The 12,035-nt window shown below is 43.8% G+C and overlaps 1 protein-coding gene across 2 annotated transcripts in view; it reads right to left on the reverse strand.

Annotated features, from left to right (window-relative positions):
• DHX9 (DExH-box helicase 9) overlaps nucleotides 1–9,981 on the reverse strand; it is a 48,578-nt gene extending 38,597 nt beyond the window's left edge. Inside the window, exons 1-3 of one of the 2 annotated variants that reach the window (XM_009191967.4) lie at nucleotides 9,834–9,981; nucleotides 6,578–6,710; nucleotides 5,874–6,014 (exon numbers count right to left, since the gene is read on the reverse strand). In XM_009191967.4, coding sequence (XP_009190231.2) covers nucleotides 5,874–6,014; nucleotides 6,578–6,688 — 252 coding nt within the window. In that variant the 5' untranslated portion in view covers nucleotides 6,689–6,710; nucleotides 9,834–9,981. The remainder of the gene's footprint in view (nucleotides 1–5,873; nucleotides 6,015–6,577; nucleotides 6,711–9,833) is intronic. The other variant, XM_017951501.3, reaches the window with a different exon arrangement.
• Nucleotides 9,982–12,035: the final 2,054 nt, after the last annotated feature.

Raw genomic sequence — 12,035 nt, forward strand, 5'->3', positions numbered from 1 at the left:
ATTACGTTGGAACAAGGTTTCTCATCTTGGTGACATTTTAGGCTGGTTAATTCTTTGTTCTAGGAGGCTGTCAAGTGCACTGTTGGTTATTAGCAGCATCTCTGGCCTTCGCCTTCTAGATGTCAGTGGCCCCCTCCAGTTACAACAACAAAAATACCTCCAAACATTGCCAAACGTTCCTTGGGGGGACAAAATTTTCTTCAGTTGAGAAACACTGAGTTAAAAAAAGTAAGTGTTATGGAGAAAAATGAAGCACTGAAGGAGTTTAGGAAGTAATGAGGATGACAGTGAATTTATAATATAAAATAGGACAGCTGGGGAAGAGTACTTCAGGTAGAAGAAACAGGTATAAAAGTTTTGAGGCAGAAAGATGAGGGCATATTTGAAGACCTATTAAGTAGTACAGTGTAGCTGGAACAGAGGAAGTAAGGAAGAAAAGTAGGAAATCCACGGAGCATTTAATAGAAAACATCTGAGCCATGTTAAAACACTAATAAAAAAATGACATATGAGATTACTTCTGGTTGAGGCCAAATAAGTTCCTGTAAGACTGACCCTCCTGCAAATAACAAACTTTAGGGGGAAAAAATACAAACACACATACAACACACCAGAACTATGTGCAGGCAATAAAAAAATAACCAAAAAATAGTAGGTAGATTCTTGAGAGACGTTAAAATGGGGAAGCATGGAGTATCAAAGGTCTACTTCCAGCTTATTTGTAGCTTTTAGCCTGAGGGAAGCCATCCCAGGCAGCTAAAACTCCAATGAAACCATCTTTTTGGCCTGAAGAATCAGAATTAGAGTTCAGGAAAAGCAAAGCTGCTAGAAAGTGAGGGAATGCTGGAAAGGAAACAGCCAGAGAGGAGGAGCCCCAAATTCTTTATATGAAATCTCTGGCTAGTCCTTGAAAACCACACATGTACAGGGCAGATTCCAAAGGAGACCTGAAGGGCTCTTCCATGGCTGTCCTATTTAAATAATCAGAAAACTGAGATGAGATTTGAGTTAACACCCAAAAGATAGCACTTGTAGTTTGAGTTCGATCAAATTAAATGCCTGATTAAAAAGAAAACACAACCACCACATCAATGCTCTCTGGAGGAGTATAACACTATTCAGAGTCTCCACAGCATAATATTCCAATACCCAGGATACAGTCCAAAATTATTTGATACACAAAAAGGAAAATGTGATCCAACCTCAAGAAAATATACCTATCAATAGAATCTAACCCTGAGATGACTTAGATGTTAACAGTAGTAGGCAAGGATTTTAAGGCAGCTATTAGAATTAAGCTTCATGACATAAAAGAAATCTATATTTATATTACAAACATACACTTATAATGAATGAAAACATAAGCCACCAGAGAAATAAAACATAAAAAAAGAACAAGCTGGAGATTTTTAAAAGTGAAAATGGTAGTGTCTGAAATACATTGGATGGGCTTAGCAAAATGGAAGGGACAGAAAAAAAACAATCACAGAATCTGAAGATAATCAATAAAAATTATTCAATTTGAAGAAGAGTGGAAAAAATGATACGAAAGAAAAAAAGAAAGAGAGCCTCAGGGAGCTGTGGGATATCAAAAGTCTTAAATATAAACCCCAAGAGGAAAGAAGAAAAAATAAAACAAAAAATATCTTAAATAATAGCCAAGTCTCTCAAATTTGGTGAAATACATGTATCTATGGATTCAAGAATCAACAAACCTTGAACAAGCACGCACATACAAAAAAAACTCATGCCCAGTCACAACATAAGTCAAACTACTAAAAACCAAAAATAACAGGAAAAGATATTAAAAACAGAGACCACCACATTACATATAGGAAAGAATGATTCGATTTTAGCTGACTTCTTACAGAAAACAGGAAGTAGACAATGTCATATTATCTTTAAAGCATATCTGGTCTCTGGCCAGGCGCAGTGGCTCACGCCTGTAATCCCAGCATTCTGGGAGGCTGAGGCAGGCAGATAACCTGAGATTGGGAGTTGGAGACCAGCCTGACCAAGACGGAGAAACCCCATCACTATTAAAAATACAAAATTGCCGGGCGCGGTGGCTCAAGCCTGTAATCCCAGCACTTTGGGAGGCTGAGACGGGCGGATCACGAGGTCAGGAGATCGAGACCATCCTGGCTGACACGGTGAAACCCCGTCTCTACTAAAAAATACAAAAACTTAGCCGGGCGAGGTGGCGGGCGCCTGTAGCCTGTAGTCCCAGCTACTCGGGAGGCTGAGGCAGGAGAATGTCGTAAACCCGGGAGGTGGAGCTTGCAGTGAGCTGAGATCTGGCCACTGCACTCCAGCCTGGGCGACGGGGGGAGACTCCGCCCCAAAAAAAAAAAAAAAAAAAAAAAAAATACAAAATTAGCCGGGCATGGTGGCGCATGCCTGTAATCCCAGATACTCCTGCCTGAGGTAGGAGAATTGCTTGAACTCAGAGGCAAAGGTGGCGGTGAGCCAAAATCATGCCATTGCACTCCAGCCTGGGCAGCAAGAGCGAAACTCCATCTCAAAAAAAAAAAAAAAAAAAAAAAAAAAAAAAGTATTTGGTCTTCAATCCCCTTTCCCTGGCATAGAACTCCTAAATCCTTATAATCTCCTAAGCGGAGACTTTTTGTATGCTAATGAGTTGACTGCCGGCAGGCAGGCCCTAGGTAGCTTCGGTGTGGGGGATGGTCACTGGAAAGACCAAGAAAAGATTAGAGGGCTAGAACTTTCAGTTCCACCTACCAACCTCTGGTGAGGGGAGAAGGGCTGAAGGTCAAGTCACCATTGGCAAACGATTTAATCAATACTGAATAATGAAGTTTCCATAAAAACCAAAGGACAGGATTTGGAGGGCTTCCAAATAGCAGAATACGTGGAGGTTCCTGAAGAATGGTGTTTGAGGCAGGGCATGGGAGCTCCCTGTCACCTCCTCCATATCTTGCCCTATATACCTCTTCAACTGTATTTTGTAGTATCCTTTATAATAGTTTATTTATAATTTATAAATGCAGGTTTTCTTGAGTTCTGTAAGCCACACTAGCAAATTAACTGACCCCAAAGAGGCAGTCATGAAAACCATAACTTGAAGCTAGTTAGGCAGAAGTTCTAGAGGCCCAGACTTGCAAGGTGGTGTCTGAAGGGACTGGAGTCTTGTGGGACTGAGCCTTCACCCTGTGGGATCTGACGCTATCTCCAGGTAGTGTCAGAGGTGAACTGGAGGATACAGTGTCAGAGTTGAACTGGAGGATACCCAGCTACTGTCTGCTGCAGAACTGATTGCTGGCTTGGTGTGTGTGGAAAAAGCCTCCCACCCCCGCCCCTCATTTAGTCACAGAAATCTTCTGTGTTGATTATTGGGGTATGAGAGAAGAAGAAAAACTTTTTTTTTCCACTTACATACTGAAAGGGGGAAAAAGTCTGGCACCCCAGAATTCTATATCCGGTGAAAGTATTCTTAAAGAAGGTAAAATAACAGTATTTTCAGAAAAGAAAATAAAGAGAATTTGTCACCAGCAGATCTACAAGACTATAGAGAAGAGCCTAAAAGATAAAGAATGAATAGAGACTTCAAGGACTTCAAACATGTAAAACTGTTTTCTCAACCAGAAGGCATTTTCAAGATCATCTTGCCCAATCCCTTCATTTTACAGAGAGGCAAACCAATGAAATTAAAGACTGTAAGATATTATAATTATCCAGCAGTTAATCTACCAAAAAGTAAGTCTATCGTTAGGCAAAGGAATGGAAGAAAATAAGATTTCTTTTTCTTTTTTATTTTGAGACGGAGTCTCGCTCTGTCGCCCAGGCTGGAGTGCAGTGGCGCGATCTGGGCTCACTACAAGCTCTGCCTCCCAGGTTCACGCCATTCTCCTGCTTCAGCCTCCCGAGTAGCTGGGACTACAGGTGCCCGCCACCTCGCCCGGCTAGTTTTTTGTATTTTTTTTTAGTAAAGATGGGGTTTCACCGTGTTAGCCAGGATGGTCACGATCTCCTGACCTCGTGATCCGCCCTTGGCCTCCCAAAGTGCTGGGATTACAGGCTTGAGCCACCACGCCCGGCCAAGATTTCTTTTATAACAAGTCAGTATACAAAAATTCAGTAACAGGACCCTGTTAAAACTGGCATAGACAGGCCGGGTGTGGTGGCTCACGCCTGTAATCCCAGCACTTTGGGAGGCTGAAGGGGGCGGATCACTTAAGGTCAGGAGTTCAAGACAAGCCTGGCCAGCATGGTGAAAATCTATCTCTACTAAAAATACAAAAATTAGCTGGGCGTAGGAAGGGCGTGGTGGTTCACGCCTATAATCCCAGCACTTTGGGAGGCCAAGGTCAGGAGTTTGAGACCAGCCTGGCCAAAATGGTAAAACCCCGACTCTACTAAAAACATAAAATTAGCTGGGCATGTTGGCAGGTATCTGTTATCCCAGCGACTTGGGAGGCTGAGGCAGGAGAATCGCTTGAACCCAGGAGGCAGAGATTGCAGTGAACCGAGATTCCACCACTGCACTCCAGCTTAGGGAACAAGAGCAAGAATTTGTCTCAAAAAAAAATAAATAAATAAAATAATAATAATAATTAGCTGGGTGTGGTGACTCACACCTGTTAATCCCAGCTACTCAGGAGACTGAGGCAGAATAATTGCTTGAACACGGAAGGCAGAGGTTGCGGTGAGCCCAGATTGTGCCACTGCATTCCACCCTAGGTAACAGAGCGAGACTCCATCTTAAAAAAATAAAAGAAAAAGAAATAAAGCTTATTTCTCAAAAACTAGTAAAGCCTAGTGTAGCGGCACATACCCACAGTCCCAGCTACTGGGGTAGAGCTGAGGTGGGAGGATGGCTTGAGGCCAAGAGTTTGACGGAGCCTATGAATAGTCACTGCACTCCAGCCTCAAAAACAAAAAAGGCAGAAAAACAAAACAAAATCCCCAAAAAACAACCTACTAGACAGAGGTATCTCTTGCATACTTACATACTTAAAATAATCATGATATAAAAAATACAAAAATACTCTATTGCATAAAATACTATTTTGTTATATAAGGATATGTCAGCCAGGTGCAGTGGCTCATGCCTGTGATCCCAGCACTTTGGAAGACCGAAGCGGGTGGATGGATCACTGGAGGTCAGGAGTTCAAGACCAGCCTGGCCAACATGGTGAGACCCCATCTCTACTAAAAATACAAAAAATAAGAGGGCACCATGGAGCATGCCTGTAATCCCAGCTACTTGGAGGCTGAGGCAGGAGAGAATCGCTTGAACCCAGAAGGTGGAGGTTGCAGTGAGCCAAGATCACTCCAGCCTGGGCAACAGAGCAAGACTGCCTCAAAAAACAAACAACTTGCCAGAAGTGATGGCATGAACCTGTAGTCCAGCTACTAAGAGGGGTAAGGATGAAGGATTGCTTGAGCCCAAGAGTTTGAGGCTGCAGTGAGCTATGGTTGTCACTGCATTCTAGCCTGGGTGACAGAGCAAGGACTCATTGCTTACCTGGGGTGGGGGGTGGAGGGAGTGTCAATGGGAGCAAACATGTCTAAAATATTACTGATTTTTCTATTTAAAGTATTATCACTGGAAATGAATGGAACATAACAGACTCTGAAATTTCTGGTGTATGAATACATGAAACAAATAAAACCGTAAGACACAAAGATTAATGGAATTTCTCAAGCCCCTAAGACAGGTACATAATAAGGATGCAATCCACATCTTCAGAAATTTTGTCCAGTCCTGAGAGAAAACAAGATACCAAATTTCGTTAAGAAACACGATATATATGTAAACAGTGAAAAATTATTATCCTGAGTCTCTTACGCATATTGACTTTGTACAACTTTACAACACACATCTCAACTGCTTGGCCATAGGTACTTACCCCAAAAGCTGGAACTTCTTCACTCTTTATTTCATTTATTCGAACCAAATAGTTAACAAAGTCTCTGGCAGCATTGCTTTGTGCATCTTTTTTATTGGTGGAATTTCCCATGCCAGTGTAATTATAGCCTTCCACCTGAACCTTAAAAAAAAAGAAACAAAAAACAAAACAGCTAACTTTAGGAAATATACTCTAGAAATACACTGAAAATAATACACCTAAGAGAATTCATGAGCTACTGAAAGAAAAAGCTTGAATTGTGTTGTATAGTGATAACACAAAAACAATGTTAAGAGGTTCAGCTATTTTTTTCTCATATAACAGAAGGTTCACATTACAATCTGATTCTGTAATATGCACGAACAAGCTCTTCAGCTGTATTTAAGCACTTTGATTTGAAGCAATCAAGAATTGCTCTGCTTTCTAAAGGTGCTTGTAAAACTACAAACAGTTGATCCAACTTTTCCCATCCCGACTACTGGTGCTGAGGAAGATATAGGCTCTAATTAGAAAAACTTACCTGTCAGATTGCTTTCTTTAAAAGCAATGCTGACTTGAAAATGATTTAGAATAGCAGTCAAGTCACAATAATAAACTGTCGTTTCCTAATGTGCAACACATTAACATCTCCAAACAGAAAACATTCTTTTAACCCCAAAATGAACCTCATAAATCACATAAATGCAAACTGTATTCTTTAGTACCTCACACATGAATTTCTGCCTGTTTTTGTTCCCCACCGCTCTAATTTCATAGGACGGGGTCATCTTCCTTTTGCCACACCAGGCATACAGAAAATTTTTGACGTCACCCATGATTCAAGTGTCTTCTTCAGATCTAAGAAAACAAAAGTCAGTTAAAAACACAATTTATAATAGCAAAAACTGGGAGGAACCAATTATCTGGATCACTGAATCTAGGTTAAACATAGGATATTCTATCATGTTGCTAAGACTTCCCACATATAAATTTTAATGACATAATTGAAACTTTTACATGTTGTAAGAAAAAGGATACAAAACGGTATGATTTGAACTACATGAAAAATACATACACATGAGCAAGACTGGAAAGAAATACCCCCTAAAATGGTTATCTTTGGGGACTAAGAGTGATTTTTATCTTTTGTTACAAAGTATTTTATATAAGGCCCTACATTCTACAACGGGCACCTTATTATTTAACTCAGTTCATCCTCACAACAACGGCACACAGATATGGTGGGTACTATCATTGTCTTTTCAGGAAGCTTCCCTCCTAAACTTCCTTCCTTCCTAAACTAAGACTTAGAAAGTTAAGTAACTTCCAAGTCACCCACAGTGGAGGCCTAAATTCAAATTCAAACAACTATATATTAAGAAATAGCTATCATTTGCATATAAACTCAATGTTTTATTCTCATTCTGATTACGACCATTAGCACACTGTTTCCAAAGTTGTGGTCATGTATTAATAATATAATAAAGTTCAAATACATTAAGCACTCAGTACTGAAGACAGTGACCTATTATTGACTTAAATGTTCTATACCAAATCTCTCCTTTAGGCTTTATTATTTATTAAAATTTGAGGATACTAAAGTTTTCTTGAAATGCAACAATCAGTCTTGGCACTCCCTCTCTGTCTCAGTCTATAAAATACCAGAAGATATGGATCCTATCAGTCTAAATGCTGAGTCTAAACTGTAAGGAAGATATCTGAGACCACATTTATAACCAGAGAAAATAAAATGTGCTATGAATTTAGTTTGCTGTGAAACGAATCCTATTACCAGCATTAAACCGTCTGCTTCACGTTTCACGTTTGATGCATTTTGTTAGCACCTACGTCTAATGCATCAAACTGTACCCTGGCATAAATTTGTTACGTTTGAGTGGTCACAGTCTAACTCTGGTCATCCATGTGGCGAAGGGAATGTCCTATTAACAAAAAAGCCGTGGAAAGCTGAAGATGTTTATCTGGAAATTCCACCTCGTGAATAATTAAACAACAAGCCCTCATGGTGAATGAGTAATATGAAGGACTATACTATCAAACTCCTGTCTCTCTAGTCTCATACAACCCCATAATTTTCAATACCAACTACATGCTATCGATGCTTAAATATATATATTGAAGGTTTAGTCTTTTCTCTCTTTTTTTTCTTTTTTTGAGACAGAGTCTCATTCAGTTGCAGACTGTAGTGGCGAGATCTCGGCTCACTGCAACCTCCGCCTCCAGGGTTCAAGCGATTCTCCTGCCTCAGCCTCCCCAGTAGCCGGGACTACAGGCGCCCGCCACCACGACCAGCTAATTTTTTATATTTTTAGTATACACGGGATTTCACCGTGTTAGCCGGGGTTGTCTGGATCTCCTGACCTCCTGATCCGCCCGCCTCAACCTCCCAAAGTGCTGGGATTACAGGCGTGAGCCACAGCTCCCGGCCCGTCGTTTCTCTTTAAAGTCCAAAATCAAGTGCATCCAACTGTGGCACTAACTCACCCATCTGTATGTTATTTTGGCATCTCAGTCAAAACAGAATTTTAAATTTCCCCTCAAATCTGTTCCAACACCCTACCCTACATTTCGGTTTCCATAAACCGCACAACATCCACCAAGTTACTCCTGGCACAAGTTGAGAGTCGTCCACTCCCTGAAGATTCTCCATAGTTATCCTTTGTAGAACCCTTACTCTGTGTCAAACAACATCCATAACAGATCATCTAAATGGAACTATTTTACTTAATCCTTAGTAATCTTGTATAGGTAAGACCACTATCCCTTTAGAGAAGGAAACTGAGACAAAGAATATCTTGCCTCAGAAAGACAGAGCTACTAATTAGAAGAACAATAATTCGGGCAGGCGCTGTGGCTCACGCCTGGAATCCTAACACTTTGGGAGGCCAAGGCAGTCGGACCACGAGGTCAAGATATCGAGATCATCCTGGCCAACATGATGAAACCCCGTTTCTACTAAAAATACAAAAATTAGCTGGGCGTGGTGGCGCGCGCCTGTAGTCCCAGCTACTCGGGAGGCTGAGGCAGGAGAATCACTTGAACCCGGGAGACGGAGGTTGCAGTGGGCCGCGATCGCGCCACTGCACTCCAGCCTGGCGACAGAGACTCCGTCCAAAAAAAAAAAAAATCAAGAATTTCAGAAAACGTAGCCTGACTCCAGATCTACTACCTTCCACCACTGCGCATTTCTCCTTCAAAATACGTCCCCTATCCATTCGTTTCTCCCCATCTCTCCTGCCACCACTACTGCACACCCGGCTAAATACTGTCCTATACGGTTTCTGTTTCCATTCTTGCCACCCTAAAACCCATTCTCCTTTGAAGGCCTTTCTCGCCACACTCCAGTCACATGGTCTGCTTTCAGCTCCCGCGCAGTCTCTGCCGTTAGGCGCTAACTAATCCCTTCCGCTTCTGCAGGCTCTGCTTTTCCTTCGCGTCGGCCGCGGTGATCAGCTCAAAGCCTCCCTCCTTCGAGACGCCTCACCTCGCTATACTAGCCAAAGGCGCTCTCCCTTTACATTCTTTAATTTCTTTTTGCTCTAGCCACAAGGCCTGCACGACGGCGCCAGTTATTTGTGGCTTGAATGAATGACTGAAAGGCCCTAGGTGAGTGGCGCCCCGGCGGCAACCACCACAGGCGATGCACCCTCTTCCCTCAGCCGCCGCGGTGCTCCGGCGTACGGAGGCCAGAGGAGGAAGCGGGCCTTGGCTGCTAGAGGCAGCAGCGGGAACCGCTGGGCGAAGGGGAGGGGGCCACAGGCGGCCTGGGCAGCGCAAGCGCACCTCGGCGAGGCGCGCACGCAACCCGCAATCCGGGGACCCGCGGGCGGCTCGTCCCTTCCCCCACCCCCAGCCGCCGCCGCCGCCCGCGCTTCGCAACAAAGCCGGCTGCGGAGCCACGGTCCACGCCGCCCGCCCGCGACCCCGCCGCCCCGCATGATGGTCGCAACGTCTCTCCCTTACCAGCCTTCGCTTCCTGGTGCCCAGCTCTTAGGACCGTGTGTGACTCTGGCCTTCCACGGAGACAACAGAGAAACGCACTGCAACTCGCATGGAGGAATCGGCGAAATGGCTCCGACCGCGGCGCTAGGGGGCGGGACTAGCGAGCGTACGCATGCGCAGAACGCGCGCCGGGGCGGGGGATGGTGAGGGCGCGCCAATGGAGGGGGCGGGGCTCAGCCACCTCGCGGCGCGGAAGGGTTTCGTTGCTAGGGAGATGCGCTGCGCCAGGCGGGCAGCGGACCAGGCCTGCTACTCTGGATAATCCGCCACCCGCGATAATCCGCTACCCGCTTTTGCGCATGTTAGGGATTTGACGACCTGTAGCATTCTGATGCAGCAAAATGTTTCGCAGGGTCTGTCATAGGGATCTCTGGTGAGAGGAGGTTCTCTTCGAAGGCAGAACTGGAAACCTTGCTGCTAACTGGGTAGGGTTGTTGAGATAATTACATGAAATGGCATATGAAGGGGGACTTAGTTCAATACCTGGCACGTAGGTGTTCAGTAGGCGTAGTTACTGTATTGATTCAGATAGTCTCAACGCCAGTGTCTCTTGAAAGAAATAAACTGGCCGGGCGCGGTGCCTGCAATCCCAGCACTTTGGGAGGCCGAGGTGGGCGAATCACTTGAGATCAGGAGTTGGAGACCAGCCTGGCCAACGTGGTGAAACCCCGTCTCTACTAAAAAAATACAAAAATTAGCCGGGCATGGGGGCGGGCGCCTGCAATCCCAGCTACTTGGGTGGCTGGGCGGGCTCCTGCAATCCCAGCTACTCAGGAGGCTGAGGCAGGAGAATCGCTTGAACCCTGGGGTGGGGGCTGGGGGGGCGGCGGAGGTTGCAGTGGACCGAGATCACACCATTGCCTGGGCAAGAGAGCGAGGCTCCGTCTCAAAAACAAAAAACCATGAAAGAAATAAGCTTAGTGAAGGCGGGCGTTCTGCCTGGCTAACGCAGGTCGCTCTCTGCTGTGCCTGGAACATTGTAAGTGCTCAGCAAACTAGTTTTAGGTAGGAATAAAATCTGCAAGGTTGCTTTTGTTTAAATTGGATAAACTTTTGTGTTCCAAGTCTTTGGAATAATTGTATCCTTAATTATTATACTAGTCATTGTTAAATTTTGAACTCCAGTGCTTCCTATGGAGGTAATGATACACAACATTTCCAGCTGGGATTGTTCCAGGGAATCCAGATGAATCAATTATCTGGGCTCATTATATCTATGGATATAATTCACCCGTTTCCGTATGTTTTTCTTAATCCTTCTAGCTCACAGTGATCACTCCCTTTAAAACTGTCATTCTTAAAATCAGCACAACATAGTTTAGCATTTACTCATTATTTTCTTCATGTGATTGTTCTCTTTAATTAAGAATAAAATCACTGAAGGAAAGACCTTAATTTTTTTTTTGTACCCTTCAGGGTGTTGAAAGCAGCAGGGGCCTAGAAGACATTAAACCGATACCACAGAAATACAAAGGATCATTAGAGACTGTTATGAACAACTATATGCCAACAAATTGGAAACCAAATGGAAATGGGTAAATTCCTGAACAGATACAACTTATCAAAATTGAACCAAGAAGAAATAGAAAACCTGAAAAGACCAACTATGAGTAATGAGATTGAATCAGTAATATAAAGTCTCCCATCAAATAAAAGCCCAGGCCCTGATTGCTTCACTGCTGAATTCTACCAAACAGTTAAAGAAGAACTAATACCAATTCTTCTCAAACTCATCCTGTGAGGCCAGCATTACCCTGATACCAAAACTAGATATGGACACAAGAAAAAAAAAAATCTATAGGCCAGTATCCCTGATGAAGATAGATGCAAGAACCCTCAACAAGGACAGGTGCGGTGGTTCACGCCTGTAATCCCAGCACTTTGGGAGGGCAAGGCATGTGGATCACCTGAGGTCAGGAATTCGAGACCAGCCTGGCCAACATGGCGAAACCCCGTCTCTACTAAAAATACAAAAATTAGCCGGGCAAGGTGGTGGGTGCCTGTAATCCCAGCTACTCGGGAGACTGAGGCAAGATAATTGCTTGAACCTGGAGGGGGCAGAGGTTGCAGCCAGCTCAGATCGTCCCACTGCACTCCAGCCTGGGTGACAGAGTGAGACTCCATCTCAAAATAAGTAAATAAAGAGACTCAACTAGCATAAAT

The sequence above is a fragment of the Papio anubis genome, chromosome 1 (genome assembly GCF_008728515.1).
Source record: "Papio anubis isolate 15944 chromosome 1, Panubis1.0, whole genome shotgun sequence".
NCBI classification, from domain to species: domain Eukaryota; kingdom Metazoa; phylum Chordata; class Mammalia; order Primates; family Cercopithecidae; genus Papio; species Papio anubis.